We start from the raw sequence: 18,931 nt of genomic DNA on the forward strand, positions 1-18,931 counted from the left end.
AGCAGCACATTCCAAGCCCCTCAGTCACTAACTCTCGCCTCGAGGCTGCATAAACCGTTCCTGGCTCCTGACCTCACCAGCTCCGGGCCAGGCGAGAACCCCTGGGGCACTGATGGGGCAGTTTGGGTGCCGGGAGGTCTGAGGAATGGGGCGCTGTCTCTCGGCAGCGTGTGAGCCGGGCTCAGTCGCTTTCCTGGAGAAGCCCTGCCTCTTGGGGCTGCAGTGGGGAGAAAGGAGGCCACCGAGAAGTGTGGTTTGCACCCAGCAGGTTCTGTCAGTGCCCCCAGGGCCTTGGAGGTGATGTTTGTTTTTCAGTTTCCATTCACTTTTAAATTAAACTTTATTTATTTTTAAAATTGTAGGGCAAGCCACCTAACATGCAATTAACAGTTTTAAAGCACTCACTTCAATGGACTTCCGTGCATTCACAGTGTGATGCAATCACGACTTCTATGCAGTCTCAAAACCTTTTTCATCGTCCCAGGAAAACACCCCATACCCTTTAATTAATCACTCCCGACTCCCTCCTCCTCCCCACCCCCTGGTGGCCGCGGGTCTGCTTTCTGTCTCTGCCGCTTTGCCTGGTCTGGACACTGCACACCAGTGGGACCCTGCAGGATGTGACCTCTTGCGTCTGGTTTCCTTCACTGAACCTGTGCTTTCCAGCTTCCTCCATATCGTAACTGGTATCATATCCTTTTTATGGCTGAATAATATTCTATTGTATGGCAAAACTACAATTCATTTATTCATAAGTTTATTTATTTATTTTTTATTTTATCATTGTTCAAGTACAGTTTCTGCCTTTCCCCCTGTTTCCCCCCACCCCAGCCATCCCCACCTGCCTAATTTATTCATACGTTGATGGACATTTGGCCATTATGAATAATGCTCCACGGGCATTCCCGCCCGAGTTTTTGTGTGGCTGTATGTGCCCGTTTACCTTGGGTCATCTGGAAACTCTGTTTAACCTTGTGAGGAACTGGCAGACTGGTTTACCAAGCGGTTGTTTCTACCAGTCTGCATGAAGCTTCTGATCTCTCCACATTCATGCCGACACTTATTATTTTCCATGTTCAAAATGAAAGGCGTCCTAGAGGGTGTGAAGTGGTATCTCATTGTTTCTGATCTGCATTTCCTTAGACCAGTCATGTTCCTTAGTGAGCAACAAACACCTTTCATGTGCTTGTTGGGCATTTGTATGTATTTTTTGGACAAGTGTCTATTCTAGTCCTTTGTCCATTTTTAATTGGATTGTTTGATTTTGTTGTTGTTGTTGAATCTTTTGAGTTTTTAAAATATATTCTGGCTTCCAAACCCTTATCAGATATTTGAACATTTACCCTTATTTTTTCTTCTATTGATTGCATAATTTTGGTTTTTATATTTAGGTTGCTGACTAAATTGAAGTTTAACATACAGATAGCCCTGTGTGGTAGCCCTGGCCAGGTAGCTCAGTTGGTTAGAGCATCATCCCAATATGTCAAGGTTGTAGGTTCAATCCCCAGTCAGGGCACATATAAGAATCAACCAATGGATGCATAAATAAGTGGAACAAATTGATGTTTCTCTCTCTCTCTCTTCCCCTTCCTCTCTCTCTAAATCAATCGATTAAAAATATCATACATAGCCCTGGTTGGTGTGGCTCAGTGGATTGAGTGCTGGCCTGTGAAGGAAGGAGTCACTGGTTCGATTCCCAGGCGGGGCACATGCCTGAGTTGAGGGCCAGGTCCCCAGTAGGGAGTGTGTGAGAAGGAACTACACATTGATGTTTCTCTCCTTCTTTCTCCCTCCCTCCCCCCTCTCTAAAACAAACAAATAAAATCTTTAAAAATATATCATACATATAGTAAAGTGCCCTCGTCCAGCATGTCCAGCTCAGTGACTTTGTATATGTGTGTAAACCCACGTGGTTACCTCCCTGGTCACGATGCAGGGTGTTTCCAGGAGCTCAGAGTCTCCTCCTGCCTCCCCGCTTCCCCCACAGGTAACCGCTACTCTGACTTCCATCGTCCCAGATTGGTTTTGCCTGTTCTCGAACCTCACAGAAATGGAATCATACCATGTGTGTTCTGTTGGGTTCCGCTTCTTTTACTCGCCCTGTCTGCCGGATTCATCTACATCACTGGGCAAAGCTGTCCCTCAGTTTTCTCTGCTGTCCCGTGTACCAGTCCACTGCATGAACAGGCCGCCGTCGCTCCCGCTGTTCCCCTGCTGGCGATCAGTGGGGGGGCTCCTTCGGTTTGGGGCTGTAATGGACAAGGCTGCTGTGAGCATTCCTGGTCTGTCCTTAGGCAGCCAACTGCCCTCGTTTCTCTTGGCCGTGCCCAGAGGTGGGACTGCTGGCCCATGGGGTACACGTTTGCCTTTCATTCTCTCCAGCAGTTCCTCAGAGGGGTTGTGCTGGTTCCCACCCCACCGGCAGTGGGCAAGATCTCTTTTGGTCGCCCCACATCTGGAGGTGACATTTCAGTCCACTTCAACAAACACTCTTCTTACTCAGTTCTGGCCCTATCCTTTCCCTTCAGGGTGCTCTCCACAGCCTCCAGCCCTGCTCTCTCCTCTCATGGTTCGCCCAGCATCCTGAGGGGTATTCAAAACGCTGACAGCGTTGCCCTGGCAGGGTAGCTCCGCTGGTTGGAGTGTCGTCTGACACAGGATTGACCCTCGGTCAGGACACGTACAAGAATCACTCGATGAACACATAGACAAATGCAACAACACATCGATGCTTCTCTCCCTTCCTCTCTCTAAAATCAATCAATCAAATAAAATAATAAAATCAAACCCTGACATTATTCACAGAGGAAACTTTTAAAATCCTGAGCATTTCACCCTCAAACTTGGACCCTTCCATGCGCCGGCACCTTTGGCGCGGAGACCCAGGAGGGCCTAAAGCCTAGGACGGGGTGGGGCGGGGATGCTCCACACACCCCATTTTCTTTGAGGCTGCAGTTGGTTGGGGGCTCAGTGAGACTTGAGGGTAACACTAGCGGCTCACATTCATTGAGCTCTGATGGAGCCGACGTGGTTCAAAGCGATGTGTTAATCCTCGCAACAACCTGCAGAGACAGATAATAATAGTATACCCATTTTACAGATTAAAGAATGAAGACACAGAGAAACTAAGCAACTTGCTAAAAGCCACACAGAGCCCAAGATTCTCACCGCCTTGTTAGTTCTGACTCTCAGAGACCGAGGCCGAAAATTTTTAACTCGGCATTCTAGGCCCTTCCAGGCCCTTCCAGCCTGGGGCCGCCTGCCCAGCGTCCTCCCACACCGGCACCCAGTTACTCTCTCTGCTCCAGACGCCCTGCTGGACTGAGCTTCTCGCCTGTGCACTGGCTGTCCCCCTGACCAGGCTGTCCTTCCCCGCTGCCTCAGCTGGCCACCTCTTCATGCTGCTGGTTTCACTTTCCCCTCCTTTCCTCGGAGGCCTTCCACCAGTCCCTATTTTACAGTCCCAGAGCACCACGCAGGGCATTACTTTCTTTTTTAAAAAATATTTTATTTATTATTTTTGTAGAGAGTGGGGAAGGGAGGGAGAAAGAGAGGAAGAGAAATATCAATGTGTGGTTGCCTCTCTCGCACTCCCTTCTGCGAACCTGGCCTGCAACCCGGGCATGTGCCCTGACTGGGAATCGAACTGGTGACCCTTTAGTTCACAAGCCAGCACCCAGTCTGCTGAGCCACACCATCTAAGGCTATTACTTTATTTTTTAACCTGCTTAGAATAATTTTTAGAGATTTTGCATTTCAAGGAAATTACCTATATAGTGCGGAAGAGAAGAATTTATTTTAAAACCTGATTTTTATTTTTTACTTTGCCTTATGTTTTTACATATGTCATTGCATTTCTTTTTCAACTCTAACCCATTTCCATGCCTCATGGTGCAGCAGCCACGCGAGGGCGTGGAACCTCGTGGAGGGCGTGGGGGAAAAGTCTCCCTTTCCGCTGTACCCAGTGTCTCCGGTACCTTTTTGTCCAGAAGGTGGCCTCCTCTACATCCTGTTTTGTTCCTTGCTTTTCTGTTTTCTTATACCTTGGCAATTCTCCCACTGACTACATGAAAATCTGCCCTGTTTCATTTATTTTTATTATTATTTAAAGCCTTACGTGAGGGTGTGTTGAGAGAGAGACAGAGAGAGACGTCAATTGGTTGCCTCCTGGCTGTGTCCTGACTTATCGAACCTGAAACCTAGGTATGTGCCCTGACCGGGAATTGAACTCGCAACCTTTTTGGTGGACAGGACAATGCTCCAATCAACTGAGCCGCCCAGCCAGGGCAATCTGCCCCATTAAAAACAAAACAAGACAAAACACAAAACAAAAAACACAATTACTTTGTTGAGGTATATTTTACATTCAGTAAAATTCACCCCTTTTATTTTTATTTATTTATTATTAAAAAAAATATTTTATTGCCCTGGCTGGTATAGCTCAGTGGATTGAGCACGGGCCTGTGAACCAGACGATTGCCGTTCGACTCCCAGTCAGGGCACACGCCTGGGTTGCAGGCCAGTTCCTGGCAGGGGACACACCCGAGGCAACCATACATTGATATTTCTCTCCCTCTCTCCTTCCCTTCCCCTCTAAAGATAAATAAATAAAAATATTTAAAACATTGTAAAAAAGATTTTATTTACTTATTTTTTAGAGAGAGGGAAGGCAGGGAGAAAGAGAGGGAGAGAAACACTGATGTGTGAGAGAAACATCCATTGATTGTCTCTCATGCTCCCAACCAGGGAACCTGGCTTGCAACCCAGGTATCTTCCCTGAGTGGGAATTGAACCTGTGACCTTTCAGTCTGCAGGAGGAAGCCCGACCCACAGAGCAACATCAGTCGGGGCAAAATTTACACCCTTTAAATGTACTGGCATGCGTTTGACTATTGTATAACCCCGTGTCAGCAGGTTCCAATCAAGATACAGAATATTTCCACCCTCCAGAAAGCTCTCTCAAGTCTCTTCGCAGCCTCCAGGAAAGAATGACTGTCCCACCTGCATGGGGGTAGGGAGCAGGCTTCCTGACACAGCAGCATTTGAGGTTGGGGAGACAGTCCCGGAGTTGGAATCTGTGGGCACGAAGGCCAGGGGTAGGGGAAGGGGAGGCCTGAGTGTCCCTGTGGTCCAGGGGCACACAATTGAGACCCTCAACTTGAAGGGTGGGCTGAGTGAGGCCTCAGCCAGGGCCCTTGAAGGGCAGGCTGAGGAGCTTGACTTGGGCTGGGGACAAGGGAGCTGCTGAGTGGCATTTGAACAGGGACTGGTCTGCACTCAGTTTAATGAGGCTGTAGTCTGGGGAGGAGGGGGTCCCAGGGAGCCACTTGGTGGGGGCTGGGCAAAGGCAGGGAACAATGAGGGGGCTGATGCCTCTAGAGCCTGGTTATCACTCTTCCCATTCCCTGGATGCCAGCTGAGCAGTCACACATGCCCCTGTGCTGTCCTTTGAGCTCCTTGCCACCCTGCTACCATGGCAGTCCTGTCCCTTTGAGGGAGGTGAGGACTCTGAGACCCCAGAGAGGGACAGGAGGTGGGCTACCACCTCCCCTCCTTCCCTGCATTACCTCCTCTCCCTGGCCAGTGGGAGAGCATAAGGCCTGGCCCCAGTCCCGGCGCATTTCTGATTTGTCACGCTATCTCAGGCCAGTCCCTTTCTCTCTGGGAGCCTCAGTTTCCCCTTCTTGCAGATGAGTGGTTTACACGCTGTGATCCTTAAAACCAGAGTTTCAGTGGCAGTCCACCAGGGGAGGGGCAGGTGGGGTCTTGGGCCTCTCACCTCTGCTCCAGCCAGCACCCCTCGAGAGGCCATGGGACAGCAGCAGGAAGTCTGAGTTAGATGGCCTGGTTGCCAGTCCCAGCTGTGCGACCTGGCCCATCCCTTTAACTGCTCTGTGTCTCAGTTCCCCATTTGTGAAAAGGGCGTGATCATGACCATGCCTGCATTCAGGGTTGTCGCGGGAGCCCAGGGGCAGGGGCAGGTGGCACCCCAAAGGGACTGGCGCAGTGAGACGCAAACACGGGTTGGTGAGAATTTCCTTGTTGTTACATTTTGTGCTGTTTAGACCATTTCCTCTGAATGGAGGGCATGGAGGGCTCTTCTGTCTGTGCCCAGATGGCCCTGCCCACTCAGCCTGGCCCTCAGGTTTCTTGGAGCAGCTCCTGTTCCCTGCAGGCCTGGGCCTAGAGTAGTCGGGGCCTGTCCCTCGGTTCTTGGACTCTTCCTAACCTCCCGGACCTGAGGCTTTCCCCCACCCCCAGACTCCAGGGTGCCAGCTCCTGTTCTGGGTCAGGAGGGGATGGAATACTCATACTGGATGAAAGGCTGACGGGCTGGGCCGGGCCAGTAAACCACCCCACCCTCACTGGGAGGGCCTCCAGGCACCCGTGTAAACTGAGTCATGGGGGGCGAGGGGGTGAGTCATGAAGCCTGTGAGTGGGAGCCAGATGGGGCAGAGTTTGCCTGAGTGGGGCCCTTGGCCGTCTTTCGTGGAACCTCAGTTCCCCTCCGACACCCAGCAAGTCCCTGCAGGGCTCACGCATCCACCTGGAGCCTGGGTGTGCATGCCTGTGTGTGGTTTCGGGGAGGGGAGTGGCAGACCGGAAAGGGAGGCTCGGACTCTGGGAGGAAAGGACCGGGGTTTGGGAAGGAGTCAGAGACCTAGCGAGGGAATTTTGGCGGGAATGCTTCACTGCCCTCTCCTGGCCTCTGTAGGTTCAGCCGATTTGCTTCCCACCCCAAGGAGCCCGCTTTCTCCCTTTAGCCTGGGAGGAGCCAGGGCCCAGAGGGTGGCATGTCTGTCTGCTAGGGTTCCCAGGAGCCAGAGCTGCTCAGGGACCGGGGACGCAGTTCCCTGCCACAGGGATGTGTATAAGTGCTCTTGGGAGTTTTGGAGGTCACTGCAGGATTTCTAGTCTTGACCATGGCCAAGTTACTCTGCTTCGATTTCCTTCTCAGTAATAAGAGGGCTGTGAGGACCAAAATGAGAACAAACTGCTTAGAGTAGTGCCAGGTGCAGAAGAGGTCTGTGTTTGTGTTTGCTCTTACTATCTAAGCCTCAGTTTTCTCATCTAAAAACATGGGTGTGGGGGCTCTGGCTGGTGTGGCTCAGTGGATTGAGTGCTGGCTTGAGAAGGAGAAGGTCACTGGTTCGATTCTCAGTCAGGCACATGCCTGGGTTTCCAGCCAGGTGCCCAGTGGGCGGCGTGCAAGAAGTGTGCAGCTGATCGATGTACTGCATCTCTGGCGCATTCATGTTTCTCTCCCTCCCTTGTGGGGAGGATGCCAGAAGTGTCCCTTGTCCAGCCGTCACTCGGGTTCCAGTCCCCAGGGAAACTGCCCCCTATGCCCTGCCACCCTTTCCAACTCTGTCCCTCTGTCCAGCCTGGGGCATTTTCATGCCCTGCTGGGAGGCCAGTCACCAAGGAAAAATGGGTTTGATGGGTTCCAAGGCAGGTGCCCTCAGGTTACCCCTCCGTGTCCGTCAGTGTCTGGGGGGTGCGTGGCGGAGAAGTGGGGAGTTTCCCCCTTGGATGAATCAGCTGTGTGATCCAAGCCTCGGCCTCCGCCAGGGCCCCTCCCAGCAGGCAGGAGTGGGGCGAAATTGCCCTGCTGGGAAAATCCCCAAAACCTTGCCAAAGCTTTGGCCGAAGCATTATCCTCATTCAGCTGTTCCTTGTTCTCCCTGATTCAGCACCCCAGCTGGGGTCGGGAGTCAGACAAAGGTTCTCTCCATTTCCTGGCCAACCCCTCGTGAGCCTCCCCCCTGGGCTTGGGGGGTTCACAGTGCATGTGAGGGAAGATGGAGCGTGGGGGCGTCTCCCCTCTCTGACCTCAGTCATCCTTCCTGTGGTTTTGTCGAAAGGAGCAGAGCACAGGGGCTTGTGCAGAGTTGCCCAGCCTAGCCCACCCTGCACTGGGCCACTTCCTTACTCCCATGTGGGAAGGGGCCAGATAAACAGGGCAGAATGTCGTCAGCTTGAGGGGATGGGCCTTGGGGAGCCCGTGGTCTGACCGGCGAGCCAACCCCACGGTAGGCCTGGGAGGTCCTTCCTGCCCGGCCAGGTGGTCACTGTAGCCTCTGGGCCTCAGTTTTGCCACCAGTAGATGGGAGTTTTAAGTCTCGGCCCAGCCTCTCCCCCAGGCAGTTCCGAGGACCCAGCGGTGCTGTACAGATCATATCCTCCATCCTTGCTGGGTCTCATTTATCTTCGCAGCCCCCACGGGCACTTTCTCACAGTGGGGGCTCAACGATGCGTCAGTGCTCTGCTGTGTAATTGAACCGGCGACTGACCCTCTCCGGGCCTCAGTCTTCTCTTCTGCAAAATGGCAATAACAGTAGAACCGGGTGAGGCTTCAATGAGATAACAAACATAAACACTCAGCCCAGTGCCCGGTTTAGGTTAGGACAGAACGAAGAAACGGGCCAGAGACACGAGTAACTTTCATTCGATCTCTTTCGTTGATTTGGCACGTGTGCTGGGCCCGGGGCCTGTGCTGGACACTGAGGCCGCCCCGAGGGGTAGAGCGCAGCCGCTGTCCTTGAGGGGCTCCAGACACAGACGAGAGACAGAGGTGGGTGGGTGTTACGAGAGCCTGGGATGCAGGTGGATGGGGGACGAGACACCTTTGAGAAACACGAGCGGGTGGGTGGTGGGCCTGAGAAGTGGAGTCAGCCAGGAGAGCAGGAGAAAGTCAGGTACACCAAGCAGAAGTGATGGCACTAAAGTGAGAAAGGCCAGAGTGTGCAAGACAACCACAAGCAGCTCATGATTCTGGAACATGAGGAGGAAGCAGAGAGTGCAGAGATGGGGTGGGACTGGCAGGGACTGGGTTCGAGCTGCACACTCATTCATTCGTTCAATAAATTATGGGGAGGTTGCTCCAGCTGACCACCATGCTAGGCTCCGGGGATGAGGCTGAGATCTAGACACTGGGCCTGCCTCCACTGAGCCCACATTCTGGGCACATGGCTTAGGGGCAGCGGGTGACAGACATCACCCAAGTGAGAGCATATGCAGCCTCCCTGTCCTTGCCGCACGACAGGTGTCCCGGCGGCAGGAACAGCCCAAGGCTCAGGGCTGTGTGCCGGGGGGGGGGAAGGAAGTGCCAGCTGGCTCCAGTGGGGTGAGCATGGGCAGAAAGGGGCTCTTGAGGGGAAGATGGGGCAGCTGGGGGGGGTCATGGCTTGCTTGGGAGAGTGGACTCTATGTTACAGGCTGGGGAGCCGCAGAGGGTCTTTGAGTAAGGGAGGGTAGCTCTGCAGGAGAGCTGGGTGGGGGACAGGGGAGGAAGTGGAAGGGAAACGGGGCAGAGGGGACATGCTGCAATGGTTTGGGAGCGTGAGGAATGAGCTAAAGCCGGGCCAAGAGGATGGAGCAGGGATGAGTATGTGAGCTGCTCAGTTATGGAAAGAGAACCTGGTGGTGTTGGCACCACCTGGGCATCTTCCTGGGACCCCAAGGGCTTGGCCTGGACCCTCATAAGCCCTGGCCCACTGTGGTCAAGTGCAAAGTACTGACAGTCGGAGATAGGTGGGACACCACACTCCAATTAAGAGACCACCCAGCTCTGGGGACTTCCCAGGGCTGGGCTGACAGAGGACTCAGACCTGGGGGAACTGAGGGTGGGGAGGAAGCTGGGGAGGGGGCCAAGCCAGGATCGCATGACTCATCCACTTCCACCCAGTCAGGCCAGTGGCATCTCCGCTCCCCTGCTCCAAATTCCAATTTGGTGAGGCTGCTGGAGGCTGAGTCAGCTCCCGCACGAGAGCAGCATCCCAAGGGGCTTCCTGCCAGACAACCTTGGCCTCCAACCAAGGCCAAGGCCGGGGGTTGGGAGGGTTCAGAGCCAGGCTCTAAGGCTACAATAGCCTCAGCTAAGTGGGATGGCCCAGAGGATCGTGTGAATGAACATGCCTGGTGGGTTCTGAAGAGCTCACTGTGGATGAGGCGAGGGCCTTCATTCTGCCGGAGGAGGCAGGGAGCCGGGTGAAGCCCTGGCTCCAGAGGCCTGGCTCACTGTGAGCCCCCGAGGGCGCTCCCTTCCCCTCTTGGCTTCAATTTCCTTGACCACAGAAGGGCGCCAACATCTCCTTTAAACGGGTTGTGAGAATTAAGTAATGCGTGTGGAAGTGCCTTGCAAATTGTCCAGTGACGCTCAGGGAAGTGAAGGGGAGGATAAACAGGAGGGTTTCCGGGGCCACTTCTGGTGCAGGCTGTCCACAGCACAAGCACATCCAGCCCATCACTCCTCTGTTCACCAGACCACGTGCTCTGACCTAGAACTGCCAGGACCAGAGGGCACCTTTCTCTAACAGGCATAATAAATACACCGTGTGGGCTAGCAGTGGCCCTTGGACTTTGCTGGGCCAAGCCCCTGGACTTACGGGGAATCACCAAGAAACCAATTAGGGCTCTCCAGAACAAGGGAAAGCAGGGCTGACTTTGCAGAGGCACCCAGGGAGGTTCCCAGGCTTGGCAGCAAAGTGTACCTTCTTACTGGGGGCAGCTAGGAGGGCCCAGTCAGGGCAGAGAGGCCGCCTCTCCTAGCCCTGCCTCTCTCCAGCAACCAAAGCAGGTAATCGCCAACACAGCACTTTAAAAAACACTCAATACACAGACCCAAGCTGGGTTTTATTGAAATGCCAAGAGCAGGCACATGACAAGGCAGTGAAGGAAGGCAGGACGGTGGTGCAGGCTGTGAAGGGACAGGGACAGGCAAACCCCATGCCCGTGGCCCTGGCATCCTCCTTCTTTGCCAGGGGCTGAGTGGGTACAAATCACTGCCCCATCCAAAAAAAAAATGACATGCTCAGGCCTGCAGGGCCTCTGCGCCCTGGACCATGAAGGTTCTAAGGAGAGGGATTGGAAGCACTGAGTTTTCTCTCTTTTAAGGGAGAAAGGGAAGAAAGGGGAGGACTACAGGAGGGGGAGGGTACCCAAGGATGAGGGTGGCCAAGGAAGGTTCTCCTCCTGGGTGTCAGCGCCCAGACTGAGTTCCTGGATGCCAGAGGGGAGCAGCAGCAGAGAGGCTGAGGGTCCAGCCCTCAGAGAGCCAGAGCCTCCAGATGATGGGGACTTGAGTCGGCCCTGAACAGGGCAGAAGTTCAAGGGGATCAAAGATGCAGGCAGTTCCAGAGTGACCTAGTCCTCAGAGCTGGGGGACTTGGCCTCGTTGAGACAGGGCAGGGTAAGACGGGAGGATCCATCCCTAGCAGGGGGCCCAGAGGGTGGTCTTCCACGGACTGCCCTACTAGGTCAATTCCACATTGTTGGCACGGTCCAGCACACGGGAGCCACGAGCATTGCCCCCTAGCTGGAAACGGCTCTCATAGAGAGTGGGGCAGAGGTGCCAGCGGTTGGCTCGGTAGATGCCCAGGTAGGTGTAGACATCAGGCTTGTAGGTGAGCAGGCACTTGATGCCTGCCCCACGAATGGCGGCGTCGGCCTCCAGCACACCCAAGCGGTCCGTGAAGTCATCCGTGTACACGCAGATGACCTGGCGCCCGCCCTCCTTGGCCCGTGGGCTCACCTTGGCCACCTGAAGCCGGCCCTCGACCACAGCCCGAGCAATGCCAGCCCAGGCGTGGTCCAGCTTGAAGCCAGGTGCCAGGTGCATCAGCCACTTGCCTGAGAGCACATGGTGGGTGATGGCCAGCTGGCGCAGAGTGGCTGGTGTGATGGGCCGCCCACTGGTCTGCAGCGCCTCCCAGGCTGCCTGCAGGCCCTGCACGTCGCCAGAGTTGGGGATGTAGCCCTGCCCATAGGCTGCAATCCAGCCCACTGGCTCAGAGTTGGGCGAGTTGGGGTCCCCATAGCGGGTAACTTGGGAAGGTGGGTACTTGGCCAACCAGGCATCCAGCTCCGAGGCAGGTGTGGTGCGTGCATCAAACACCAACCAGGGGTCCATGTCAGCTGCCATGGCCTCCGCGGCCAGGTGCTCAGCAGTGAAGCCATCCTCCCGGCCGCCTGGAGAGTCCTCCTCCTCCAGCTCCTCACCTGGCTCTATCCTGCTATGAGGGAACCGAATTAGGGTTCATAGCAGATCTCCAGCTTGCTGGGCCCTAGTGGGTACCAGGCACAAAACTAAACTGTGTGGCTTTTGGCAAGGCCAAATGTAAATGTCCCCGTGCCTCAGCTGCCTCATGTTTACAATGGATAACAACTGTCCCTGACTCATAGTGCTGCAGACAATAATGTTATTACTACTCTTTCTTTTCTGAATTACAGAAAAATGAAGCTCGCTGAGAAGGGTCTTACCCAAGGTCACACCTATGGTGAGCGATAGGGGCCAAATGTTAATTCAGGTTTGGGAGCAATTGGCCCGGCTACCCTTCCTGGCCCCGCCAGTGACTGGCAGGTATCTCAGACGCTGGCATTTAATGCAGGGAGGCGAAGGAGCCCTCGTTCGCGCAGCACGGAGGCAGGCCTACAGGGCCAGGCGTCCCGGGTGGGCGTTATCCAGCCCACTTAAAAATGAGGACACTGAGGCCCGGAGAAGGCAATGACGGGTCCGAGGCCTGGAGGGCGATGCTCGGGTTCGAACTCAGGCTTATTAGAGCCTACGGGAGGGCCGCGCCCCCGCCACTAACTCCCACGGTCAGAGCTTGGTCCCCGCCCGGCCCTGCTCCCTCCCGCCGCCCTGCCGTCACCTTCGGCCTTCGCTGCGCTCGGCACCGGCCCAGCTCCGGGCCCGGCTCCGCTCCTGCCGGGGCTCCGCGCCACCGCCGCCGCGCCCCACCCCCGCCACGGCCGCCGCCGCCGCCGCCATCTTAGCGCCCCGCCGCCGCAACAACAACTTTATAGACAAGCGCAGCACGGGGCGGGACCACCGGGCCGCCGCAGCCGCGCTGCGGGGCGGGGCCCGCCAGGGAAGAGGCGGGGCCGGTGGGGCAGTGCTGACCTCAGGGGCGGGGCCAGGGGAACCGGGGAGGGGCGCGTCCGCGGGGGGCGGGGCTAACGTTCGCTCTTCTGGCCCCGGGAACCGGCAGGAGTGTCGGTGCTGTCACGGGCTGACGCGCACCGCCTGGGAAGCTCCGAGGGAGGGCACTCTGGCCCTGTGAGCGGCGTCCTCACCGGCGGCGCTAGGACCGCGTGGGAAGCGGCGGGGGCGGAGCCGGCGGCACCAGGACCCGGGGGAACCTCGGCCGGCAGGCGGCGAACAGGCCCCGGGGCCGGGAGGCTGCTGGCGGCGGCGCTGGGCCCGGCGCGGCGAGAGTCCCGGAGATGCCGAGCAAGAAGAAGAAGTACAACGCGCGGTTCCCGCCGGTGAGCACGTGGTCGGGGCCGTGAGGAGAGGGTCCGGCTCCCGGGAGTCTCGAGCCCAGGCCCTGCTTGAGGGCGGGCGCACCGCAGTGTTCGGGGGCCCGGACGCCCCGCCCCTTTCTCGGCCCTCCCCCACATCCGTGCCCCCCGCCCCCTTTTTCCTGGGATACCCCCTCGCTTCCCCAACACTCTTCTCTGGGATAGAGGTGACGGGGTCCGAGCTCTCTGCGTCCTCCCCAGGCGCGGATCAAGAAGATAATGCAGACGGACGAAGAGATTGGAAAGGTGGCGGCGGCTGTGCCTGTCATCATCTGTATCCTGTCGGGGGCTGGCCGGGTCGAGGGGTGTGGGGGAGGGAGGCAGCCCGGGGCTGCCGGGTGTGGGCTGGGATCCCACTCCTGCGTTCTCCTTGACGGCCCTGAGCCCGGGCGCTGGAGCTCTTCCTGGAGTCGCTTTTGAAGAAGGCCTGCCAGGTGACCCAGTCCCGAAACGCCAAGACCATGACCACATCCCATTTGTAAGTGGTGTGGAGATGAAAGGGCCCTGTGGGGCTCTGCCCAGAAGTTCACACGCTAAAGAGAGGCTGTGCCCTAGATGGGCCCCGGGGCCGGGAGGCTGCAGGTGGGAGATGACTGGGAGATCAGCAAGGCCTTAGAGGCTGGTGGGTTTGATCTTGGAGAGAAGGGGTTGGGCGTTATAGCAAAGAGGCGAGGTCTGATGGTAGAGAGAGGGTGGAGGTTTTCTAAGCTCCATTCTTCTGACATCCAGAGCTTCTTGCTGCCCACTGCTGAGAGCCCAGACATCTGGGTGCTGCCAAATGCCATGCCCTCCCCACCTCTTTCAGGAAGCAGTGCATTGAGCTGGAGCAGCAGTTTGACTTCTTAAAGGACCTGGTAGCATCCGTGCCTGACATGCAGGGGGATGGGGAAGACAACCACATGGACGGGGACAAGGGTGCCCGCAGGTGAGCAGCTAGGTCCAAGTGTCCAGCTGTAGAAGGCCAAGGCCACTACAGGGGTTGGAGATGGCTGGGGGTGGTGAAGGAGCAGGGAGATGGACTGTACCTTCCCAAAGGGGCCGGAAGCCAGGTGGCAGCAGCCGGAAGAATGGTGGGATGGGAAGCAAAGGCAAAGACAAGAAGCTGTCCGGGACGGATTCGGAGCAGGAGGTGAGTGAGGCACCCTAGCCCTCTGTCCTGCCCCTCCAAGGTGGCTAGAGGCCTGATCCCATCCTTACCCGTGACCTCTTTTTACCTAAGTGGGGGCTGTGGAGGTCACCCTCCTGTCCCTGCCACTCCAGGGGTCTAGGCTTTCCAGTGATGGGTCCATGCCCTTCTTGTCATCTCTGACCCCTGCCTTGCTCCCAGGATGAGTCTGAGGATACTGACACTGATGGGGAAGAGGAGACACCACAGGCCCCACCCCAGTCCAGCCATCCCCCTGCCCACTTTCAGAGGTAAGCAGCTCAGTGGCTCCAGGAGGGGACCGGCAGACTTGTTCCTTTGACCTCCCTGGCCACTTGCTTCTGTTGATCGTGGCAGGTCTGGGGAATGGGAAGAGAGGAACTGAGGTGGGCTTAAAGGCAAAAGACCGTGCTCTCAGAGGGCCCTGCTTCCCTGGCGAGGGTGGTGGATGGGCCTGGGTGGGGGCTGTGGGACCTGGGCTTGGCCCCTGTTTGGTTCGAGGGTGTGGGCTTTGTGCTGCATGTGTGGAGGGCAGGGTGGGGCTCAGTGGGCACTGGAGAGTGACCTGACCTTCCTCTCCTGCTTTCTGCCCTGCAGCCCCCCAACACCTTTCATGCCCTTCACCTCGACTCTGCCTCTGCCCCCAGCACCCCCGGGCCCCTCGGCACCTGATGCAGAGGATGAAGAGGACTATGACTCCTAGCGCCCTCTGCCCCCCAGGCCACACCCTCTTTTAGTTGATTTTAGTTGTTCTGGGGGGAGGAGAGCTGTTCTTAAATTTATTAAAAAAATAAATAAAAGGGAACATCTGTGTCTGTCCAGCCTCTGTCCAGGGCGCTGTGGCCACCTTCCCATCTATCTGCCCGCCTTCCCCACACTGAGCAGTAAAGGGAGGGGCTAGAGGCTGTGGGTCTGCCAGGGCAGGACCGGGGATGCTGATGGAATGAAGGTGGGTGGAGTGGTTCAGGGCCTGAGCCAGCAAGTGCTGGTCATGCCCGGGGACAGCCTGTATCTTGTGTGAGCTGGGCCGGTTCCACCCTTCTCTGTGCAGTCTCTGCTCATCTCTCTGATGGAGACCGTTCTGCCCTGCTGTGGGCTACTTTATGGGATAGACTGGGGGTGGGGGGTAGGAGCTGTGGCTGGCGTGCACCTGCTGCCATGAGGGGTGGGGGAAGGGGCAGTGGGAGCAGAGTCAGGTGAGGCTGTGCAGGGTCTCCGAGGCCAGCTTGTGCTGCACGGGACCATGACACTGGCGCTCAGTCTGTGCTTGTTTCGGGGCACAGATGTGCTTTCAGGGCATGATGGCTCGTTGAGGCCGGGCAGGAGGCCTGGGGAGCAGTGGTAGGACTTACACTGGCTCGGGAGCGCTGGTGGCCAACTGGATGTGGGCTGAGAGAGAGGGAACCCTCAAGGACTCTCCGGTTCCTTTCTGCAGCCACTTGGGCGGGGGCCCTTTCTAGCTGGGACACAGGAGGAAGAGTAGGGTTCAGCCTGAGGATCGTAAGTTAGGTTCTAAGGAACCTGGGGTGCCTGGGGCTACTGAGGAGAGGTATGGAGGGGTTCCTTGGACACCGGGGGCCTAGAGAGGAGGGGACCTCACGCTGCAGAGAGGGGCAGTCCATCAAAGGAGGCTGAAGAGCAGCCAAACCCGGCCCCCCGCTCCCCGAAGCCACTGGTGGTGCCCACTCAGGGGTGCTGGGAAGCAGGAGAGGCCAGCTGAATGCCAGGGCACCTTGCAGGCTTCCAGGAAGCCTTGCCACAGCTGTCATGGTGGTTGGCGAGGTTGGCGAGATTGGCGAGGAGGGAGGTGAGCAGCAGCAGCAGCAGCACGGGTCTGGGCTGTGGCCGAGAACAGTGGTGTGTAGCAGAGAGGAGGGGAGGTTTGGTTTGTTTTTTAAGATGGCAGAAACGCAAGCTTGTCTTGGTGGACGAGTGAAGGGAGAGGATGGGGGAGAACTGACGTGGTGAGGTGGGGGGTGCCCAGGGCAGCCCCTGCCCGATGAGGGGGAGTGGGGTGAGTGGGTTTAGGAGGCAGGGTCATGGTGCTGAGTTTTCAGCTGAGGTGTCTGACTTCTTTGAAACGGGAGGGTGCTGGCACGTGGGTCCTGGCTGCCTCTCATCTGCTTGCCCTCTGGGTGCGGTGGCACCTTTTGGGGACCCGCCTCTCTGCTCAGCCTGCGGTGTATGTGGCAGAGGTGTATGTGGCAGCCTGGGGTTCAGGGATGGGTATGTGGCACCAGCCTGGCCAGTCACAGTGCCACCAATGCTCTGGCCACAGTGAGAGGGAGAGAGGTGCAGGCAGGTTGTGACCACTGGGATTTCAGGTGGGACTGTTTGGAAAGGGTTTTGGTGTGGTCACTGGCTTCCCTGTGGCTTGGGGGGCCGCAGGAAACCCTCTCAAGGGTCCAGGCAAGGGTCATGGTGGCCACACTGGGGAGGCAAAGCTGGCAGCACGAAGGCCGGGCACTGCTGGAAACTGCTTCCGATCCTGAGGGGCCATCCCGGCTGAGAACTGAGCCAGCACAGTAGCACCAACAGGCTAGAAGTCATGACGTCTGGTGACATCTGGCCGCCTACCCGAAGCCTGTGTGCCTTGGGCTTGTTGGTCACGTGAGCCAGTAAACATTCCCCCCACTGAAGTCAGCGGGGTCTCTGTCCCTGGGAACTGGAACAGCTCTGGCTGACAGGGACCATGAATGGGGGTGGTCCCCATGGGCCCAGGAGCCGAGTGATTTCTCTGGCATACGTGGAGCTCAGGCCCAGGGATGGTGGGCGCCTGGGCCCACAGGGTGGAGAGCACACCGAGAGCCCATGAGGGATGGTGGTGGGAGCGTGAGAGACCCTGTGAGCCTGCTGCTGCAGTTGGTCTAAAAGGCAAGATTCCGGACTCGGGATGCCAGGGCTTGGTGACAACAGAGGGAGGCAGGGAGGCCAGGGTGCGGGGAGCACCTTCCTGCAAAAGTCTCAAGGAGGCGTCAGTGGGGGTGGGATGACCAGGAGCCCTGTTTCTGCTACAGGACCTCACAGGCCATTGGCAAGGGCCTGGCTTGGCCTTGGCCAAGTGGGAGGGGCACAGCCCCATGTCAGAGGACAGGGCCTGGCAGCCTCTGGGCGCCTCCTTGGAGTGGGGCACGATGGCCCTGCCCTGTGGGCTCCCCTGGGCACTAGACAGGGGAGCGACTGGGCAGCCTGTGAATATCACATTTGCAGAGCTCCACCTGGGAACCTGGTGAATTGCTTTCTTTTTTTTAAGATTTTATTTATTTTTAGAGGGGAAGGGAGGGAGAAAGGGAAAGGGAGAGGAACATATGTGCCCCACAATGGGAAGCTGGCCCACAACCCAGGAATGTGCCCTGACTGGGAATTGAACTGGTGACCCCTTGCTTTAAAGGCCAACACTCAATCCACAGAGCTACACCAGCCAGGGCTCTTTCTTTATTCTCTATCCATTGGAGAGCCTTGAGCCTCAGGCTAAGTGTATTTGAACGCCTCAGCCAGCTTCAGCTGCACCCTGGGGTGTCAGTGTGGCCAGTGTGTGAAACGGGGAAGCTTTTGAGGCCAGTGTGGGAGTCAAGGACCTTGACCTTCCTGTGAAGGGTATTGACCCACCATCCCTGCCAAGGGGAAAGCCTTCCTCCATAGCCCATCTGAGGCTTCAGCCAGCAAACGTTCATTGAGCACCTGACACCATCACTCAGCAGGGAAATGAGATGCTCTGTCACCTGCCAAAAGCCGGGAACTAAGAAGTCTGACATGACCAAGTGCTGGAGAGGAGGTGGCATCTCCAAAACTCACACTGCTGGTAGGACTGTCAGATGGTGCCACCACCTTAGGAACAGTTTCTTGTTGACACTATTGACAGATGCTTCCCTGTGACCCAGTAGTCCCACTGCTAGGCACACGTCCACCACAAGACGCGTGCGAACGCTCACAGTCCCCACATGGAAATGAGCCAAATGCTGGTCAACCAGCGTGTGGGCAAAGCAGTGGTAGAATGCAGTACACAGAATAGCAACAAAGGCCCTGGCTGGTGTAGCTCAGGGGATTGAGCACGGGCTGTGAACCAAAGGGTCGCCGGTTCAATTCCCAGTCAGGGCACATGCCTGGGTTGCAGGCCAGGTCCTCAGTGGGGGCCACATAAGAGGCAACCACACATGGACGTTTCTCTCCCTCTTTCTCCCTCCCTTCCCTCCCCTCTCTAAAAGTAAATAAATAAAAAAAGAACAGCAACAAAGAATGGGCCAGCCTCACTTGGAGCAGTGTGGGTAAACCCTGCAGATGTTACATTGAGCAAAATAAGCCAAACATAAGAGTGCACAGTGCGATAGCAATCATTTGTGTGAAGTTCAGGGCGGGTGAGACTAATTCATGGTGGTAGGAGTGAGAATAATGGTCCCTTCTGGGGCGGGGGCAGACTGGGAGGTGCGTGAGGGAGCCTTCTGGAATGGGTCTGTACTTCAAACTGAGTGGTGGTTTCATATA

At 56.6% G+C, this 18,931-nt stretch overlaps 2 protein-coding genes across 3 annotated transcripts; one reads left to right on the plus strand and one right to left on the minus strand.

Moving 5' to 3' along the window:
* Positions 1-10,610: 10,610 nt before the first annotated feature.
* CUNH11orf68 (chromosome unknown C11orf68 homolog) lies at positions 10,611-12,843 on the minus strand. Of its 2 annotated transcripts, none has more exons than XM_037053246.1 (2): positions 12,654-12,843; positions 10,611-12,014 (listed from the first exon to the last, which is right to left on the minus strand). In XM_037053246.1, exons 1-2 carry the CDS (start codon positions 12,770-12,772, stop codon positions 11,255-11,257), a joined length of 879 nt encoding a protein of 292 aa, XP_036909141.1. In that variant the 5' UTR covers positions 12,773-12,843; the 3' UTR covers positions 10,611-11,254. The 2 variants fall into 2 exon arrangements, with proteins under 2 accessions (XP_036909141.1, XP_036909142.1); XM_037053247.1 differs by having other exon boundaries at positions 10,611-12,011; positions 12,654-12,842.
* Positions 12,844-12,962: 119 nt separating this feature from the next.
* DRAP1 (DR1 associated protein 1) lies at positions 12,963-15,260 on the plus strand. The gene is made up of 7 exons (XM_037053248.1): positions 12,963-13,269; positions 13,507-13,579; positions 13,690-13,783; positions 14,111-14,230; positions 14,341-14,434; positions 14,633-14,721; positions 15,047-15,260. The coding sequence occupies exons 1-7, from the start codon at positions 13,228-13,230 to the stop codon at positions 15,150-15,152; spliced, it is 618 nt and encodes a 205-aa protein (XP_036909143.1). The 5' UTR covers positions 12,963-13,227; the 3' UTR covers positions 15,153-15,260.
* The last annotated feature ends 3,671 nt before the right edge of the window (positions 15,261-18,931 follow it).

Source organism: Sturnira hondurensis, unplaced genomic scaffold (genome assembly GCF_014824575.4).
Source record: "Sturnira hondurensis isolate 20B ecotype Veracruz unplaced genomic scaffold, ASM1482457v3 Scaffold0007797, whole genome shotgun sequence".
Taxonomy (NCBI): Eukaryota; Metazoa; Chordata; class Mammalia; order Chiroptera; family Phyllostomidae; genus Sturnira; species Sturnira hondurensis.

Bases quoted from the DNA above. Each gene is read 5' to 3' on its own strand.
- CUNH11orf68 (XM_037053246.1), bottom strand. From the start codon at position 12,772: ATGGCGGCGGCGGCGGCGGCCGTGGCGGGGGTGGGGCGCGGCGGCGGT. The intron at 12,015-12,653 runs GTGACGGCAGGG...GTTCCCTCATAG, and splicing joins GAGCGCAGCGAAGGCCGAAG to CAGGATAGAGCCAGGTGAGG.
- DRAP1 (XM_037053248.1), top strand. From the start codon at position 13,228: ATGCCGAGCAAGAAGAAGAAGTACAACGCGCGGTTCCCGCCG. The intron at 13,270-13,506 runs GTGAGCACGTGG...CGTCCTCCCCAG, and splicing joins ACAACGCGCGGTTCCCGCCG to GCGCGGATCAAGAAGATAAT. The intron at 13,784-14,110 runs GTAAGTGGTGTG...CACCTCTTTCAG, and splicing joins ACCATGACCACATCCCATTT to GAAGCAGTGCATTGAGCTGG.